Source organism: Anopheles bellator, chromosome 2 (assembly GCF_943735745.2).
Source record: "Anopheles bellator chromosome 2, idAnoBellAS_SP24_06.2, whole genome shotgun sequence".
In the NCBI taxonomy this organism is placed as follows: Eukaryota; Metazoa; Arthropoda; class Insecta; order Diptera; family Culicidae; genus Anopheles; species Anopheles bellator.
Genome location: NC_071286.1, coordinates 9,311,980 through 9,331,871, shown reverse-complemented (window position 1 = coordinate 9,331,871; position 19,892 = coordinate 9,311,980). Strand labels below are relative to the sequence as shown.

Genomic DNA, 19,892 nt, shown 5'->3' with positions numbered 1-19,892 from the left:
AAAGGTCTGCTCGGCACTCCAGCAAAGAATCGATCAGGGATCAGGGGATTTTGAAACTTTCATGGCCGGTGCCACACTGCTCTAGGATTTGGAAAAATGCAAACATTTTCAGCCCACTTCCTGGTGGGTGCTTTTGATTTATTTCTCTCTCTCTCTACATCGTTTGACACCTGAATTTCTGGATCAAGGTTAAAAGTATGTCTCTTGATTCTTTTCAGACCATGATGGGCCAACCGTTGAAGCTGGAGCGAATCTTCTAAAGGCCGGGCAGTCGATGCCTCGAGTGACGTACCCAGACCCAGCGGCTACGACGGCATCACCACTGGTCTCACTGTTCCACTGGTGGCGACGGCCGCACAACGGGCCCTTCGAATGTACCACAGGGCGGACGGAACCGTGGATGTGAAGCTGCTGGCCGACCTCGGGTACATAGCGGACCGTCTCCGGAACCTCGAGCAGAAGTGGGACCTGACCGAGCTGAAGGATCTACACCGGCGCATCGTGCTCAAGTTTGACGATCCGCCCGCCAGCGTGCTGCGACAACACTCGGTCCTAGCGCTCACCCCAGCGGCCCCCTCACCGGCACCTCCGGTGCCACCCGGCTCTCCCCAGCCGGACGAGCAGGTCGAAGGCCACGGATCGGCGGTGGTGATTGTAACCACCGCGGCCTCCGAATCCCCGTCGGCGTATTGCGATGCTTGCGCGACGACACCACGCCACGACGACGAGGCCCGCAGTGGCGGCAGCAGCAGCCAGCACACCCTCGACGACGTTAGCGACCTGGACGAAAGTGCCCGCAAACTAGATCAGCTCGAGGACCTCCTGATAGCCTTCTACCGGAGCTGTGGACGGGCCGAGCGGAGCGAAGACACGCACACCGACGTGCGATTCGCCAGTGGCAGTAACCCACTCACCCAGCACGTACAGCACGTGGTTCCTTCGGGGCTGAAGACGGGGCTGAAAAAGAAGCAGCCAACGAAACCGACACCAAACGGGGGTGACGGCGACAACCGGGTCGGGACGACGACGACGGTGGAACACGGTCAGCAGCGGCAATCGGTCCCCTGTCCGCCGCGTACTATGAGCGAGAGCGCCACCGACCACTGTCAGCAGGATACACTTCCGAGCGCAGCACCGGCAACAACAGGACAACCAGCCCTCGGCGGCAACAGCCAGCTGCAGCAGCAGCAGCAGACTCAGCACTCGCAACCACTCCGATCGATCTACGACGGGGACGCGGAAAGCGGGGAACTGGGTGGCGTGGTGGCCGGACCGGCCACCGAACGCGGCGAACCGCTGGTCAGCACCGACGACGACGACGATACGGTGACGGTGACCACGGAAACGAGCAGCGAATGCTGCAGTCAGCAGACGGTGGTCGTCGTGGGGGACGACGAGCCTGGGGCGCATCGGCAGTCGGAGCTGTCCCGGCCAGCGTCGGACCGTGCTGCTGGTGGCCCGGCCACACCCGGTAACGATACGACTGGTAGCAGTGACGACGAGGCGGATGAAGAAGATTCCGAGGATGGCACCGACCGAGCCGCCGGTGACGGGGACCACGTGCGATACCCGGGAGCGGACACTCTAGAACGTATCGCCAACGGTGGTGGCGAGGAGCTGCCGAAGCCGCCACAGGTCCGCCGGTGTTCTTCCGGTTACGGGGCCGAGTTCGATCCGCCGGACTGCGAGCAGAGCAAGCGGCTCCGCCGGCACATTTCCGAGCTGACGAACAACTTCTGCACGCCACAGCAGTTCCAGCAGATGTACGATAACCTGGACACCATCACCGACAACGACCTGAAGCTGCTGATCAGGGAGCTGAAGCGAAAGATCGAGTTCGCCGAGAGAATGAACTGGCTGTGTAAGTGACCGGGGGGCATTCACGTCCCTTTGATATTTGCATTTGAATTTTTTTAACTGTTTGATTCTGAATTATGTATGCCCAGTCAACTCCCTGTACCAAATAATCAGTTCTCAAGGCGTCAGTTCGTATCCTGACAGTCGAACCCTGAGCTTCGACATAAAGAACACAATTTTATGGTTTGAAGTACACTTTATTATTCAGTATCGACTCCCAGAACATCAATACACTTGTTCCAGCGAGATTCTAATTTATGAATTCCATCCCTGAATAGAGAATCTGAAAGAACTGCACGCTTTCCACGCACATGGTTTGTTTGGGGTCTGGAAACAGATGGAAGTCGCTAGGGGCCAAATCCGGTGAATACGATAGATGCTCCAACAATTCGAACTTGATGTCACGGATTTTTGCCATTGTCACTTCTACTGCAAGCCGGGCCTTTTTGCACGATTTGTTTTTCTTCAGTTCATCTAAAAGGTTACAAACATATTCAGAATTTATTGTTCAACCAGTTTGCAAGTAATCCACATACAAAAATCCTTTCGCATCCAAAAAAACTGATGCTGATACCTTCTTGGCCGATTTTTGGACACGGACTCGTTTCGGAGCCGCAGAACTAGGTTCACATCACTCTTGAGCGTCTTGTTTTGATTCAGGATCATGGATTCAGGATAGACCCAAGTCTCATCCATAATGATGAGTTGATGCCCAAAATCTGCTTTATCCTTTCGAAAATGCTCTAAATGTTGCCGGTTGGTGAAGTGTGAGAAAGTGAGGTTGGTGTTTATACGGCTCTATCCGATCTAACCTGAAAGAACAACTTCGTAAACTTTGTTAACAAAGTTTACATCACACTCAACGGTTATTCTTTTCTTTCTGGCACAATTGGATCATTTGTACGCTCTGGAGTAGGCTACGATATGGCGTATCCCTTAGTGTAGTTAATTGAATCTGCCATAATTCGAGATTGGCGCACCACTAGATTACTTGGTTTGAGAATATTGCCAGACGATCTGTTTATGATGAGTGGTCGACTGAACATCGACAAAGATCTGCGCGCTATAATTAAACATTTTAAAGACAAATTATATCGATTTGTACGATTTCTCGTGTGCGCTTTTGTGAATTCTGTTCTTTTCTCACAACATTTATGACTTTCTCATGACACAAAATATAGGTAACATAATTTGCAACCCAACACGACACGAGCCACCAGCAGTGAATTGGAAGTCGATACCAAAGCCGCACCAATGGCGCTTGTAAACAGCTTCAACTACGTCCCAGCGGGAGGTATCGCCCGAAATCGGAAAATTGGTTGCCAAAACTGTTTACGGTTTTATTACCCGGCTGTGTCCGGTGATCGCTGACTTGAAAGCTGCCCTAATCAAGCACTTTTAAACTCCACACCACTCACGCGCCACCCGTGAAGTTGTCCATCGTTCGCCGTGGAGAATCACAAAGTAACAGGACGAAATAAAATTACTTTATTGCTTTGTATGCCATAATTGAAGGGTCCGAACCTTCCCGGGCCCTTCGAGCCAGTTCGAGTTGTAATGTTCGCTTCCAATATGTTTTCATTCCACTCCTTTTTGGGGGCCATCATTGAAAGTGGAATGACATTTGGCTTTCGTCTTTTCGAACGCATCGCACTCGCGAAGCCCAAAGAGCACATTTTTGTACTGTCGTTCCGACTCGTTTAACGTACTGCTCGTCTTTGGTGCGGCACGGGATCGGCAAATGACAGAACGAGGCATTTGCAAGACTTTTCCGGAATCCGCGATGTAAAATGGATTGCGCCCCAGATCCTGATTTGCCCCAGAAATGTATTTTAATGTAGGGTGTAGTAACTTGCGCTTGCTACAAACTGGCCACCGGGAGGTTCCCCGGGACCAATCCATTTCTCTCAACGTTGGGTGTGATACATTGAGCGGCACAACTGTGGTCGCATCCTTAAGCACACCCCTGACTGTGCGCCTTGTTATATGGAGAGCCGCGAGCAAAGAAGCACAAGAGCCAAGCCGACAGATAGCCGAGCAACATTGATGTATGCCCGGCTCGTCCGCCAACTCGATAACAAACCAATTCCACGTAGAATTGTAATCAATCTTTGCCGGATCGGAACCAGCACTCCCGGTGGCGTTTGGTGTAGTGAACTGGAGTTATGGTAAGGCCAGGCAGGTGGTCGCGTTGCAGATCAGGCCGAGTAAGCCGAGAATGGACTTACGGCGTAAACGATCGTCTGTCGAAGTCAAGAAAAGCTTCAAGAGCAGCAGCAGCAGCAGAAAATCCCGGCTCAGACCGGCAACCACTGAGACGGTTGTACGAACGAACGCTTCACCACCAGATGGAGCCACTGTCGCGCGGTCGTGACGGAGAAGGATAATCGTGGTAAAAGGATAATTGGTAGCAAAAGCTAACGGTTACATTTCACTTCGTCCATTTTTCATCGGTTCAAGAACAAAACGCGAGGCTCAGGGTCCTTGGGACGGGAGGGTCCTTGTTCGGTCCTTTTCAACGGCACAAAGCGCACGAGCTCTCGTTCGCTGGTTCGGTTCGAAGATTGATGGTTTGACAGTTGAAAAAAGCTGATAACGGTCAGTGGGAGCGGTCGCGGACGATGGAGCTGCTGCGTACCTCGAACGACCCCACGTCTTACGCTCGGCGAAGCAAACGGGTCGTGAACCGCCGTTCGTTACCGTTCATCTACCTTGTAAATTTGGCATCGGATAAATGATGGCTTCTTGCCATGCCATAATGGCCATTGGGTGGAAAATTTGCGATATGCGCAGAAGGGGGAAGACGGTGGTGTTGGGCTTGTCGGTGAGCGCAGCGCATTCTACCGCTCCCGATGGGATGACGAATGGGGCAAGGTTTTCGAGGGCTACCTTTCGGTGCGATGAGAAAAGATACACACCCGCGCACACAGTCTCTATTTAGCATCGGGGAAGATCCTTACCTTAGATTGCGAATCAAATGGAACCTATCAGCTAATGTTCCGCCGTAATCATAACGAATCCGTCTCTCCGTCTCTCCATTCGCTCCGCCCGACTGGCCTAAGTTATTGCGTTGCCTTAGCTCATTAAATCTATTTGCTGCTTTTGGCCGCCATCGGCCTCGGGGTCCATTCTGTGGGAGGTTTTGGGGTTAACGTCGTCAGCCTCGTCCGTCCGAGTTAACCTCTTCATTAAGAGCGCAGCATCAATCATTCTCCTGTTTCCTTTCTTTCACTTTCTCTGTCTCACTCTCTCTCCGGGCGTTAACAGGAGAGCTCTCAGACCCCATCGATTAGGGTAATGTTGCGCTACAATAAGCTCGTTATTATAATAAATTAGTTCTCTTTTCTGACACTACCATAATCGACCAAATCCCCAATTTATAAATTAAGTCCAAAATAATATTGTTTCCTGTTGCTTGATGGGATTCGGCTGACAATGATCTTTAGTCGACTGTGGCGAATGGTTTGCTTGTCATCAACTTTTAAAAACTGCCCATTAGCAATTCTATTAGCGGTATCCATCCAATGTCCATTATAAGAGGTGTGGTTTTTGGGATCATTTTAATAAAATATTCACCGACAGTGACTATTGCAGACGAGATGGCGCCATCGCATGCCATTTCGATGGGCTCTTCAATCTATCTCGTTATTAGATCTCAGTTATCCATGGAACCTTTGCGAGGTAGCGCACGGTTTTAATTTCACATCCCATTTGCTTCATCGAAGCAAACGTTCCAAATGGCAGGACTGGCACTTGACAGTTTTCGAATATATCTGTCACCCATAGTGTTAAACTTTTAGTTGAATAGCTGCCATTTTAAAAATTGAATACCCTGCTGAGCATCAACTACGAAGACAATACACCAGTTCTTGGACAACAGGTCCAAAACGCTATACTTTTTGTTTGTTAACGTGTCTTTATGCTGTCAAAAAAACAGAGAAGGTCCCAGTTTTGACATCATGACCCGGTGTCATCATTGCGGCTGTGTCCGAAAAATCGGAGAATAAAGAAGAAGAACACATCCATTTGGGTTCGGTTCACTATGCCCGGTTTTATGCACTTCAGTTTGAGGCGACCAACTTTTGCAGTGGCGAAACTGACAACTCTAGCCACCATCTACGGTATCAATTTTCCATCAAAGTGCACATCGACCGAATGTACCGTGCAGGATGAAACTCGCGTGGCACTCGTAGCCATCAGAATAGCAAAACCAAGATTTTTTTCCGTTCGACGAACAATCGAGAAGCTGTTTGGCCAAAGTCGTCTCTCCGTGTGTCGTCGTCGGACGCTATAGGGTATGGAAACTGTACGCAGCCTCGTCTATAAAGTCGCCTCCGCTGTGATTGGGGCTGAAAAAGCACAATGGAAGGGTACAGAAAAACGAAAAATCGAAAAATCTTTTGTCTGCCGTCATAGTGGGTGCTGTACCTTCCGTGATGCGTGATATAGGGGGCCGAGTACCTGCCGATGATGTCGACTCGAACCGGAACACGGTCCATTTCGAACAAAGCCATTTTTCCATGAACCATTTTTCGAAACCAAGCGCCACTAGCGTAGAACCGGTGAACTATACACCGACGAAGGAGGCGGATGGAGGCGGTTGAAATTCTACAGCGTTAAAAATTGATTCATTGGCCCATGCGGGAGAGTTATTACAACGAAGTGCCGGTCATCGGAGTTTCAAACAACACACGGCTTCTATTGGTTAACTCGTCGGCACAGAGCGTAATCTCTGCACCGCAGTCCGGACGGATGGCTAGCTTCTATTGTAATGAGAAACTGTACAAATGCTGAAAAACTCGGGAAATTACGATCAAAGAAGTCGCCATTGTTGTGGTGGCTGTTGTTTTGTAAACTACGCATGATGCAATTTAGAAATTTAACTTTATCAACGCCGCTGAGGTCCTTTCCGATATCGATAACGTTCACATCGTGTCGCGCTCATGGTCGTCCAGTTGTGGGATGTTTATTTGCATACGCACTCTCCATGTTCAGCCAGCAACCCCCCGGGCCAAGCATCTAAGCCAATCCAGGTTTTTCTCACAACAGCACACTCCGAATGCCATTTTCCTGGAATGACCGGTCGGTATCTCTCGTTTGATGCCCGTCTCTCGTCGGTATCTCTCGTTAGCTGGAATGTAGCGATACCCGTGGTTACCGTTGGCTTGGCATCGAAATGTGTTTTGTAAAAAAGAAAATAAGGAAAAAGGGTCGTCCTCGTGACCGAGGTTTTTCCCGGGCGCGCTTCTGATGAAATGGGGCAAGAATTTTCCCAGCGCACTTCAGCTCCGTTCCCAACCGTTTCTAGTGCTTTCCCGATTGTCCACCATTTATAAGCTGTTATTTTTCCCCCGCTCGCCTCTTCCAGGTCTATCGAGCAGACCGCGCGGTCCGCCGCATCGCAAAACTAGCCTACCAAAGCACACGGACGTGAAGCAGCGCTTCCTGGAGGTCTGCAACCAGACGCTGTCGGACGAGGTGAAGGCGGCCCTGCGGCTGCCGGCCTTCGACTCGTACGAATGGGAGGACTGGGACGTGATCCACCTGATGCAGACGATGTTCGTCGAGCTGAACCTGGTCGAGAAGTTCGGCATACCGATCGAGACGCTGCGCGAGTGGCTGTACGAGGTCTACAAGCACTACAACGACGTACCATTCCACAACTATCGCCACTGCTTCTGCGTCGCCCAGATGGTAAGTTGCAACGGCGGTGCAGCGGCAGCACCCAAGCCCCAAGAAAGAGAAAACCCCGGCGGGAGATGGGAAAAGTTCCATTTTCAACTAATCAGCTTTCGTTATCGTCGTCGTCGTTGACCTAAGAGGATTCCCGCGAACTGATATCTGCGTTACACTTTTAGATAATCGCATTCAACTCCGAAGAGGTCGTCGTTGAAGTTTTATATTTTCTCTCGGAAAGTAATGGAAAAATTATGCAACTGCAAAATTATGCACCGTCACTTGCTGCTCGGTCGCATCCTGGCTGAGTATTGCTTAATAAACATCGTTCGTGAATCATCGGGAAAAAAAACACTTCCTGATGCACATAGTCGGGGCTGAGATTGGGCCGAAATGAAGGTGTTTAACACATGGGAGAGAATTCTGTCGCCCCGCGGATCACCAGTGGCGTTGTGAATAGATTGGCCACAACTAATTGGACTTCGCGGACACGTCCACCGGTTGACTCTATAAATACGACACGTAGCAAATGGACGTATTAATCCGCACCGGACTTCCTTCCTCGCCGCTCACCCTCCGGTCGAACCCATCAATTATCTCGCCACCAGACCACACATACACACGCACAGACACGCACGTGGTCAACGGGTTTTCCCTGGCTGGTAAACAATTCCAGCGAATGCATTAGCATCGTATTTGCTGCTAGCATTTTGGTAATGAGTTTGTTTTCCTCCGACGCTGCTCACTGCGCCCCACTGAACCCAGTTCTCGGCGGGACACGCTTCTCGGAACCGGGGTTGGGAACCGGGGATAGGGCATCCGTTGGAATGCCATACCACCATAGCAGTAGCAGCAGCATCAGTGGTTGGAGCATTGATTAGATTTCTGGTACATGCCGCACGCCCGGCCAAAAGTGCACCGTTGATCACCTGACCGTTGGCTGCAAGGTCGCCGCCAAGGGAACGCATAAAATCAAATGGTTCCAGCAGCGAACGAAACTGTTATTTTACTTTCGTTTCAATTCAGCAGCTGACATCTTCTCCTAGCCCCCACTGGCATGCTTCCGAGTAAGCGAGTACCACCACGCGTCTCGATTTGCATACTCGCCACGTCAGAGGAAGTACCTTGGGAGAGAATCGTTTCACGAGCGCGCACACTTACAGTAGATTGCGTAGTGACTGCTAGGTTGTAATGGAAATTATCCTATTAACTCGATACGGATATCGTTGGCCCGTTCCTTCTGAACCGGGCTAACCGTGATTGGCCGGGCACCGGGAATCCATTCCTACCGCGTCAACCTGGAGCCGTCGTAACCGAAGCTCCGGAATTCAAGTGGCAATCCAATCTAGGGAAACGGCTTTCCGTGGGTTGGCTCTTCCGAGAGCTTGGTCTGCGCGCGCGTAAAGGCATGCTGCGGTTTCCACGCGAACCTGTCCACGCGAAAGGTTACTTCTTGGGTCCTTTTCAGACGCCTCTCCGGTAGGAGTCACAAACAGTCGAGTGCTACTTGGCCCAATATTAGGTGGCGTGGGGTGCGCCCGATAGAGACTTCTGCTTGAATAATGTAAACACGTTCCTAAATCTGCAGTCCATTGCCCATAAGTGAATTGTAAAACCTGCCGTCCATCGATTCGCACAATCAGAATGTACATAATCCGCTTATACTGCCCGCTCTAGCCCCACACAGGGCGACACAGTGACATCTTAACGAGGGTAAAAACGACCGGGCCATCACTCCCATCTTATCACTCAATCCATCAGACCATCAGCAGGACGACGGTCCGTGGTGCCTCGTGTGGACATTGTGCAAAACCTTTGTATCCTGCTGGCTCCGGAAGGGGCTCACCCGTGCCAGGTGTCGTCGTGTCGACGTCGGTCATCCGTTATTACGATCCGGCGAATTCTGTGTGCTCCATTCGGGTCCGTGGTCCAGCATCATGATGGAGATGCTATAGGCGCGCGCAGCGAGTACGAGGCAGGAATCGTAACGACACACCAAAGAGCTACGACGACGGGCACACGCCGGAAAGGGAAGAGTGATGAAAAGACATCAATATATTGTTGCGTCCTCCGAAGAACACAGGACACGGCACACCACCAGTGGTCACGATCGTTACAGCTGCAAATGCTTTTTCCCTTCACGACTGCGGACTGCGTTGTTCCTCAGCGAACTGCGAATAATCTTCGGTTCTGACATGGACTAAAGGTGATCCACCAGCATCGTGCGCCAATATGGCCTCCACAGGCTTCGTGGCAAGACCAGCTCAAACTGGGACAGCTCCCCAAGCCACCGGGAATTGGGAACGTTTGAGTGACGGCCTAAAATATGAGTTCAATTTGCTCTCGAAACCGAGCAGCCCCATTTGGGGATGATTGAGCCTTCAAAAGGCAGCTCCCTAGTCCCGATGCACCCACACCGACAAAGTGCATTTCGTAGTAATAGGACCGGAGTCGCGCCGCCTTTTGGCAGGACCGTTGCCGTTGATTAATGATTGCAGCATTGAGGCTACAGCGCAGGACGTGCTTACCCACCGTTCGTCAGGCGTGTCTTCAGCTGGCGCGCCCGCCCAGGTCTTTCTCTATGAAGAAATATGGCTTCACGGGCAGGCAGGTAAATTATGCCTCGCGTACGTTATGGCTTCTCGCGCGGCCAACGGGTGTAACATTCGGTGCGACGTCATTCGGCGTTAGTGCACAAACATCTGTACGGGGCGCTCCGAGTGCGACTGTACATTAAGCCACTAATTGTGCACCATCCGCGGATGGCAGGCGGATGGATTCGGGGAAATATATGGCCAGCTGCTGGGTGCGCATCGTTGGGCATGAAATTAATGTAACGCATTGCACGTTCGCGTGGTGCGCCGTGCCGTGCCGGTCCATCACCGCATCGGTGGACGTGGGCGAGTAAATTTAAGGCCAGTTGTCAGCCTTCGTGGTTAACTGATTGCCCCGTTGGCTAGGACGAGTAACGATAAAGTAGCGTCTCCGTTTTGCCATTTCCCGCGAATGCTTTTATTTCAAATACGACCACCGACCCGCCCCGTTCTCCAAGGATCAGTGGTGGCCCTAATGTGGTTGCTCCTCAATCGAGGACTCGTCCGATGACGATTCGCTTGATTCATCCGCACACGGATGGCCATCACCGGGGGATTCCGTTTCGCCGAGGCACGAGTTTTCCCAGGTGCCGGCCTCCGACGAGCCGGGTTCCACGGTGGTTACCTCGTCGGCGGACTCCGACTCGACCAGCCGCCGCAAGTAGGCAATGTCACTGCTCGACAACGGTCCACCGGTGAGACGCTGATCGAAGTACGGAACCGGTAGGTGGGCTAGAATTGCGCGATGGACAACAATTGGTTGGAAGTAAAGTTGAGGTAACAAAAAAAAAACACACCAGATTAACCAACCTGCTGACACCTCCGACAGTAGCACGGTGATGCCTCCCAGAAGAAACACAGTGAGCACCAGCGTTAAGGGCTTCATTTTGCGACCCGTATTGTGTGCCAAGCTTGGAACGTCTGTTAGAGGGCACCTCGTCGGGTGGTGCATTTATACGGAGACCTTCGAGACACTTACAGAGTAGCGCAAAAATGTCCACCATCCGGAGGAAATTGTGTTCGGATGAGCTTTCCAGAATCTCATCACATTCCTCCGACTAATCAGCCGACATTGTCCATAATCCCCCGGCGGACATCATCATGCGTCATCATCTGTGGGGCATCAGACCCGATGCCGAATAATTTCACTCATCCCACATTTCTTCTTGTCTCTTGTCCCCCGCAGATGTACGCCATCACCTGGCACACGAATCTGGTGCAGCGTTTGGGCGAGCTGGAGGTACTGGTGCTGCTAGTGTCCTGCATCTGTCACGATCTGGACCATCCCGGCTACAACAACATCTATCAAATTAACGCCCGAACGGAGCTGGCTCTGAGGTGAGATTGAGATGTCCACAGATGTGAATGGAGCAGATTAACCAATTGACACCACATTCCACTTGAATCATGGTGGTTCATTAGTGATAAGGCTTGTTTGGTTGGACTTGTGTTCCTTCCGAGCGCACTCATTAGTCCCACGCATTCGGGGCTGTCTCTGGAATTGATGGTGCCCAAAAGAGGCGAGCGGCTCGGAAACGACGCACAACATTCTGATTATCCTGCGTCAAAAAAGGAACATTAAGACGTCAGTCAGTCAAGTTTCTGCTGCCGTAATGCGTCTCAAATGATGCGCACCGTGGTCCGAAAGGCTCTCCACCGGTCACTGTACGGATTCCAAACAATTTGTATCTCTCTATTTCCCGCTCTCTCTTTCTCTCGCTCAGTCTTCTCGTGGGCTCTGTTATGTTTCTACAAAATCTTTGCCAAAGATTTCCGCTTTTCTTCGCCGGAAGCCGGAATGTTTGTGTCTCGTGCGCCAAACTTTGTTCGTACAGTTTATCTTGCCAGAATCCGGAATCATCTTCGGGTCGTGTCGGTAGCAGCCTGGTATTGTTTTAAGAACCCGCAACATCGAAATGTCGGTTCGATGGGGATGGGTTTTCGCATGAACAAAAAGAAAATTTTCGAGAAAAATATTTTTCCTACACGGTATAAGCGGTAACTTTCTTCTCAGTCTACCTGGTCTCCGTTGACCGTTCCGAGAACAGCTCCGCTGGTCTATCCTGTGGCCATTTCCTTTTGCTCTACCCTTTACTTAGGAAACTCCTCGGTAGTTAGTTGAGTTGCGCCGCAAAATGACAACAATGTTTGCAGTCGGCTACTTGGATTGCTGTGCGAAAAAAATTTCTCACCATTCGACTAATGCCCCATCAGCTAATGATGTTGCTGGCGCTGATTATCTTGTTCGTCTCCATTAGGCAAATGAGGGTTTTGATGGAACGGATGTTATTGCTTCTATTTTCTTTCGATACTGATTCTGTTTTTTTGATCAGTTTTTTGAAGTGTGAAAAGAAAGATGAAACAATTTTTAAACCAATCAAGATGAAGTAAAGCTTGCTTCTCCACTGTCTAATCTAGTTACCTGACAGATTGTAGTCGATGTAGGGATTCGTTTGATACTGTGTAATTTTCCGCATCTTAAATTAGTTTCGCTCAAAGGTACCATTACGCTTTGGCCTTTACTGTGTGTGAAAATGGTTAAATTATCAGTTAAATTTTCCTCCAGCACATCGCCGAGTGTGTGAAGCGTTTACAATCGGCGTAAAATGAAAATACCAACTAATTGCTCCTCTCGGGTCAAGGGTCAATTTTGGAAACCAATCTAAACCCGGACTCAACCAATCCGGATCCGGCGGTCCGGAGAAGAAAAACACCTGAAAAGTGCAACGAGTTTGTAGCCGCTTTGGGCATCCTACGTCCACCGGGCATGATACGGGCATCGATAGGCAATCGATCTCTTGCCTCTCTCGGTACAGGCCGCCCAAATCGAACGGCCTGTGGGATGAAGGATGCATGCTGCGGCCACCGCACACACCCGAGAGCGCCGCCAGGGCAGAGGATAGTTTGCGTGTAGGGAGCACACACATCGGCTGTTGACTGCACAAATTGATTGAACCATTTGTTTGCCCAATTGAAGGGTTTCAGTTCCGTGCCCGTTTCCGTCCCGGCAGACGCATCCTGGCGCCCGTCGGACCGACGGCAAATGAAAGCCATTCCAAGCGAACAAAATTGTGCTCTTTCCAGTTCGTTGAGTTTTGATTTCCCAACCCGCACGATGGGCATTGAAACTATGCTTTTCCTGTCCAATTCATTCACCATATGCGCCGCAATCTCGGCTACTCGGTGTAGCATTCGAGTTTTGCCTTCGCACAGATTGTGGCATGGTTTTTTTTTCTGCGATAAGGCGGAATCACTTTAGGAGTTGGGCGTAGTTTATTGAAACATAGAAGGTGGCCTGACGTTCGTTCCAGGTATTCGCTTCTGTTTAACTTATATTTACTTACTTTTGCCCTTTTTCAGGTACAACGACATTTCTCCGCTAGAAAACCATCATTGCTCGATTGCGTTTCGATTGCTAGAGCATCCAGAATGCAACATATTCCGTAACATGAGCAAGGAGATGTTCAAGTAAGTATGGCTGCTCTGGTCTGGTATTTTAAGTTCACCAAACCGGACGGTCTCTGGTGGTGGTTAACTCAATGAATTCTGCTCTGTTGATCGTTGAGCTAAGCTCTAAGTTTACTAGGCTTCTTTGTAAGTTTTCAGACAACTACTATTCTTCATTTGGTTATGCTTTAGTGTCCATCACTATCTAGAAAATACAAAACGTAACCCTGAACCAAAACGAACACGCCGAATGCAGTGTCAACTGCACATTATTAGCACACGACAATGTGTCTCAAAGAAACGAGATACGAATGGTAGCAACCGCTGCCAGTTCCACCTGTCCACGGCAACAGCAGAGTGACCAGCGGACCGGCCACGGTTGTTTTCCATCACGACGTACTCCGCTTGGAGAGAAAATTAATTACATTCCAATTACCAGCTCTGACGCGCGTGGCTCAATATGGCGAAAATTGTCCTCGGGCGACCAGCGACCGTAGGTAGTGGTAGCCGCCGGCCCCTGGAAACCTGGACGTGGCTCCCACTCGCTTATCAGGTCCGGCTTCGATCCGGTTTTAAACTGAAACCATTCATCGAACTTGAAGACAAATGGATAATTGCAACGACGTCTAATGAAGATTAATTGGTGGCGTCTAGGTGCTGGCACACACGTGGGCCCGCACCCTGACAACCGGATCCACGGGCGCCCTGCCCTGCGCTGGCCCCAAGTCTGTCGCCGCACATCACTTTCACGCCAAGTGTCTCACCCATTTACGTCGCGTTCCGTGTGCCGACTGGGCCCCGTCTCGGCCAATGGCACGGTAGCAATCGAAGGTGTAATTGAAAATGAGATTGTAAACCCATCCTTCAGCACACCCTTTCGATTTCGTACCACCACCCCGGCCTAAGGGGCGATGGTCACCGTTGCGGATGCGGCTCACGAAGCACCATCATCAGGCGCGCCACTAGCAGCGCTCATTAACGTTCCGGGCTCCGCTCTCTGTTCTCGGTGGGGCTCGGTGGAAATAATTGAGCAGCTCGTAGTTAGGCGTGTGTAAATCATCTCCAAACGACTCACTTATAATGACGACCCCAACCCCGCAGGGGAGGTGACCGAGTGTCGCACCCAAGTTGTAACCGAAGGGATCACGTGGCCACGCTGTGTGCTGTTGCTCGGTATAGCTTACACTACCTACACTACGTTTGTTGTTCTTCTCTCTCTTTTATTATCCAGGGACGTGCGTGAAGGAATTATCCGGTGCATATTGGCCACCGATATGGCCCGACATAACGAAATCCTTACCCAGTTCCAAGAGGCTACGCCCGAGTTCGATTACGGCAACAAAGTGCACACCAATCTGGTAAGTGGCCGTCCAGCGCCAAAGGCTTCTAAGACCGTAAATACTAATCAATCCGGTTGCGTGTTTGCAGCTCTGCATGGTGTTGATCAAGGTGGCGGACATTTCGAACGAGGCGCGTCCGATGGATGTGGCCGAACCGTGGGTCGATCGATTGCTGCAGGAGTTCTTCGCCCAGAGTGCGGCCGAAAAATCCGAAGGCCTCCCCGTGACTCCGTTCATGGACCCGGACAAGGTGTCAAAACCGGGCAGCCAGGTGCGCTTCATCGGCCTGGTACTGCTGCCACTGTTCGAAGCGCTCGGCGAGCTTCTACCGGAGCTGACCGATCTGATCATCACGCCAGTGCGGGTCGCTCTCGATTACTACAAGTAAGCCACATTATAGGACCAATTCTCTGTTCAGCCCGCAGCTCATTAATGATTGGCGCGTCTCTCTCTCTCTCTCTCTCTCCGTAGACGGTTGAACGATGCCGCAAACAAGACGCGCCGATCGATCGCTGAAGCGGAAGCGGCCTCGTCCGAGAGCGGTGGCTCCCCGCAGCTGCCCCGTTCGCAGTCCGGCATCAGCGTGAAATCTCGACGTAGTATCCCATCGCAAAAGTCCGCCTCTAGAACGTCTGTTGATGAGCCTATTTTAATTGCAGCGGAACTACACGACCTACCGGAGGGCAGCGAAAGTGGCGACTCCGAGACGGCCACCGAAGTCGACGTAAGTGGGGCGGCTGAGGCGCGCCGGGAGCTAGGCCCGTACCGTGCTGAGATTGTTTGAAAGGGAGTGAACTTGAGGTTGGGAAACGCACGCCGTTCGATCGACGCTAGAACAACTTCGGACGAAGTAGTGGCGCTTTAGTGTGCGGCCTCATCGTAGATCATATTGCCGAGCTTTCATCCCGCGCATGTCGCATGCTAAGAAATTATTTTACAAAATCTTCAAATGGTTAAGAATTGCGCTTTGATTTTAAATATTGCAATTTTTGAATTTGTTTTAAAAGAATGTTCAGGTAGATATGCTCGGCCTGATTTCATTTAGAGATTGATCATCAGCATATCGACTAGCCCCCGAGAATCGCCTTCATTTTGTTTAGCATCGTTCTTAAGCTTATACGCCATCCTGTGCTTGCTTCGGATTATCGATTAGCCGCGCAGTAACGCCAACGAAAACGCGTTTATTAACGACTTCCGTTTTGTTTTCTCCCCCTTTCTGCGAAACCATCAACGCGGCTGGCTGTCGCACAAACCGTTGCCACATAAAATCGTTTCCTCACAACTATGCCACGCTGGAATACGCACGCCAAATACACGGCAACCAAACCGAAACCGAACCGAATGCGCACACGCGCCAAAACAACCGGCAAAAATGCTCAATCCGGAATGCAATGACACCGGAAAAATCCGGTGCCGGATCGTTCGAAACAATGAAACGAACAAACAAACAAACACAAACACAATCGTGTTTGCCAAAATGAAGGTGGCGGAGAAAACGTCCAAGTTTAAGGTCGACACGGAAAGCATCCACCGCAAACAGTCACACCCGAACTCCCGGAAGGGTAGCCGCGAGAAGCGCCCCTCGATGATCGGTGAATACTACACCACAGGTACGCGCATCCGTGGCTCGCACGGCAACATACAGCATACTAATCGCACGTATTTTGGTTCGAATCGCGCCATTAGCCTAGACCAGTACAGTAACAACCGGCGCATGTCGGACGGCGTCCCGATACAGACGGTCCACTCGGATAACAGTGTGCTGTACTATCACCACCAGCGGCAGCACCGCAGCCTCGACCACGACACGATGTGCTCGTCGTCGGACAAGAGCACCAGCCTGAACAGTGGCAGCACACCTGCCGAAACTCCAATGGCCGCCCAGCAGCAGCACTCCGCTTGCGGCGGTCGTCGCTCCTCGGCTCGGGACGAGGACTGCGAGAACATGAACCTACACGTTCCGTCGTCAGGCAAACGCCTGGGGAAGCTGTTTGGAAGTGCCAGTGCCAGTGGCGGTAACACCCAGTCGGTGGCCGTGGCCAATCTGAAGAACAATAACAGTGGCAACGTCACCGGCAGTGGCAGTGGTTCGGCGGCCGGCAAACATCTGAGCCGGATGTTGAGCTTCAACCAGCAGCAAAAGCTCGACAAGTTGCGCAACAACAACAACAGCCAAAGCAAGAACAACAACAACAATAACAATAACAATAATAACAACAACAGTAGCAGTAGTAACAATAACAACACGATTAGCAGCAACACTAAGAACAGTGGCGCCTCCGTGAACAATCACGTGAGGTTGCCCGCGAAGGACGCAAACGTGGCGAAGACGATGGCGGCGGCGACGGCGACTTCAAGGAGCGCAGGCTCGTGCGGATTGTTACGACGGCAGGCAGCGGCTGCTGGTGGTAGTGGTGGTGATATCGATGGGACCATTTCCGGGAGTGTCGGTGTGTTGGACGGTGGTGGTGCTGAAGGGAAGGGAGCTCGCGTCGATGGAACCAACGGAGCCCCGGGAACGGCGGGTGCCGGGACGAAGTCGTTCATGTCACGGCTCCGGCAGCTGACGGGGCGGTTAAGCTTTAGCTTTGACTCGAGGGAATCGAAAAAGGTGCAACTCGTGAGCGCGACCACGATCAAGCACGATCATCATCAGGCACCACGGACAAAGTTGGCGGTGTTGGAAAAATCACGCACGATCGATGTGAGCGGACCGGTGGCGATCTGTGGTGGCAGTGACGGAACTCCGGTCGGTGGTGCCCCCGTCGATGGTTTGAGTGACGGTGCCGGTGCGACGCAGCACGGCGTGGTGCCGGTCCCAGACTCCTTTCTCATGGGTGCCTCCGTGGTGATGAATCAACCGAAATCCATCTCTCCGATACTGATGCAACATCGGCACAGCGAGGTGCTGAGTGGTTTGGTAGCGGCCGGCGGGGTGGCACGGAACCGTGCCTACAGTCTGGACGTGCCGATCAGTGGCCGCGGTAACTGTTGCCGTAGCCTGAGCGGAAGTACGACCGGCGGCGGAGCCGGTTCCAGCTGCGGAGGCAGTCACAGGAGTCTGACGTTTTCGCTGAACAACAAATCACTCACCGAGGACAACGCGGACGGCGCCAGTCTTGCGTTGGTGTCTTCGTCGGACGGACACAAATCGGCCGCAGCGACGGTGCGAAACGGCACCGACACGTCGCTACTGTTACTCGTCGACGATCCGTCGTCCTCATCGATGGGTGGCGGCAGTAAGCTCGCTCTAGCGGGTGCCGGTTCCTCCGGAGGGCCGGGCGCTCCCGGTGGCAGTGATGGCATTTGACAGCACTACCTCCACCACACGGGTTCCTCGTACGAACCGTCGTTGCAGGGCATCCTGCTGACATCCACCTCGCTTCAACCGGACTCTCCCGCGGGGCACATGGGCGGTGTCGCTATGGCAACGCCACCACCGGCAACCGCGTCCCGGCATCCGGTCGATCGATCGTCGATGGATTCGGAGCGGCGAGCGCCGTACGCGGAGTCGGAGTCCATCTCGTCCAAGCACACGTCCGTGCTGGCCAGCTACTGGGTGTGTCTGACCGAGCGGATGAGTTCGCTGATCTGCAAGTGCTGCGAACGGACGCTGCCACCCGCGGAGAGTGTCTAGTGTTTACCGTCGAGGGGTGGGGCGAGAAGTAGAACCGGATACACAGGGCGACGGCCGTCAGCGGTGAGTGACTCGGCTGGTGGAGGGTGCTTGTGTAGAGAGTGATCGATAGACAAAGCCTAACTTATATCGACGTCAGGACGTCCGGAAGCTTAATCCCCAATCCCATTGCGAATCTAACGACCAAACGAAGCGGAAGTGAACAACAATGTTTTAACATTAGGCACCCGGAGCAGGATTTTGGGTTTCAAGCGGTTCCATTAAGTAGCTCTGTTTTCCTCTAACGTCTGTTTTCTACTGTTATCGTCACTTTTTTTTTTTTTTAATTCGACAATTGTTATTTTGTTCGTTCTGTTTTCAAAGTTTTTTTACTCTCATGTGTATACCAAACAGAAACAAGCTTAAAGTGGATCGACGCGCAGCGAGTACCGCTGCTAGAAATTGAATTAAATATTACTCTACCGGGACAGGAAACTGAAAATGCCAAACGTTAGCGAATAATGGTAGAGAACGTTCAATAAATTTTGTGACACATAACGAGTTCAGCCGAGGCCCACACCCAAGTACTGTCCCCGCCGCGGCAAGGCAAAGAAATGGAGATAGTGTTATTCGGACAAATGAACCAACTAGAAACACTTGAAAAAAAAAAACTAAACGAAACCCTCCCGGCACGTAATAGTCTCTCCCACTCTCTCACCCTCTCTGTCGCTTTATCTATGAAACTCTCCAACCGACTCCCAGAAACACATCTGTCGATCTGTCAATACATATCACTAAACTTACACGCGCGATCGCGATCCGCGTGATCAACGTTTTATTCGTTGCCCGTTTTTTCTACCACTAAACCGCCACCGTTCTTTGGGCAACCGGTTTTTGCTAGTGAGATCACTATTTTACACCTTACACCCACCCAACGGGTCTACTGTGCGGCTCTAAACACCCAAAACACACCATTAAACGAGTAAACGGTGCAAGTGACGAAACTAGTGCGGGCCAAACTACGGGGCAGAAACCGAATTTACGCAAAACGTAGAAAGAGAGCCGGGTTTGGGAAAGAACGCTGAATCAATTGCTAGAGATCTGTGCGCTCACAATATCATATTTGTATGCTCGATATTGTCGGTTGATCGACTGAACCAAAAATTTTAAACCGATAAACCGATGTAAAAAGAGGGACGATGAGCCGATTTTACAGATAAAAGTGGGAGTTTCCTGGGCTGAGGGCTTTCCCCACCGTTTCCCGCACCGTGTGATTGGTGCGGATTTTCAAACTAGTTTCCGGCAAACATTAGAAACACGAGCACCACCACACCGTTAGGTACGAGCGGAAAATGTTCGATC

At 51.4% G+C, this 19,892-nt stretch overlaps 2 protein-coding genes across 2 annotated transcripts; one reads left to right on the top strand and one right to left on the bottom strand.

Annotated features, from left to right (window-relative positions):
* The first annotated feature begins 372 nt into the window (after nt 1-372).
* LOC131212456 (uncharacterized) lies at nt 373-18,224 on the top strand. The gene is made up of 9 exons (XM_058206325.1): nt 373-1,861; nt 7,226-7,551; nt 11,314-11,465; nt 13,488-13,595; nt 14,806-14,932; nt 15,003-15,298; nt 15,386-15,638; nt 16,398-16,821; nt 16,885-18,224. Exons 1-9 carry the CDS (start codon nt 373-375, stop codon nt 18,222-18,224), a joined length of 4,515 nt encoding a protein of 1,504 aa, XP_058062308.1.
* Nucleotides 10,525-11,059, bottom strand: LOC131209961 (uncharacterized). Its single transcript, XM_058203136.1, has 2 exons — nt 10,938-11,059; nt 10,525-10,859 (listed from the first exon to the last, which is right to left on the bottom strand). The coding sequence occupies exons 1-2, from the start codon at nt 11,011-11,013 to the stop codon at nt 10,600-10,602; spliced, it is 336 nt and encodes a 111-aa protein (XP_058059119.1). The 5' UTR covers nt 11,014-11,059; the 3' UTR covers nt 10,525-10,599.
* Nucleotides 18,225-19,892: the final 1,668 nt, after the last annotated feature.

Excerpts from the sequence above, each read along its gene's own strand:
- LOC131209961 (XM_058203136.1), bottom strand. The coding sequence starts at position 11,013 with ATGAAGCCCTTAACGCTGGTGCTCACTGTGTTTCTTCTGGGAGGCATC. Across the intron at positions 10,860-10,937 it reads ACTGTCGGAGGTGTCAGCAG|CCCACCTACCGGTTCCGTAC; the intron begins GTTGGTTAATCT and ends GCGCAATTCTAG.
- LOC131212456 (XM_058206325.1), top strand. The coding sequence starts at position 373 with ATGTACCACAGGGCGGACGGAACCGTGGATGTGAAGCTGCTGGCCGAC. Across the intron at positions 14,933-15,002 it reads ACAAAGTGCACACCAATCTG|CTCTGCATGGTGTTGATCAA; the intron begins GTAAGTGGCCGT and ends GCGTGTTTGCAG. Across the intron at positions 16,822-16,884 it reads GCAGCACTCCGCTTGCGGCG|GCAAACGCCTGGGGAAGCTG; the intron begins GTCGTCGCTCCT and ends TTCCGTCGTCAG.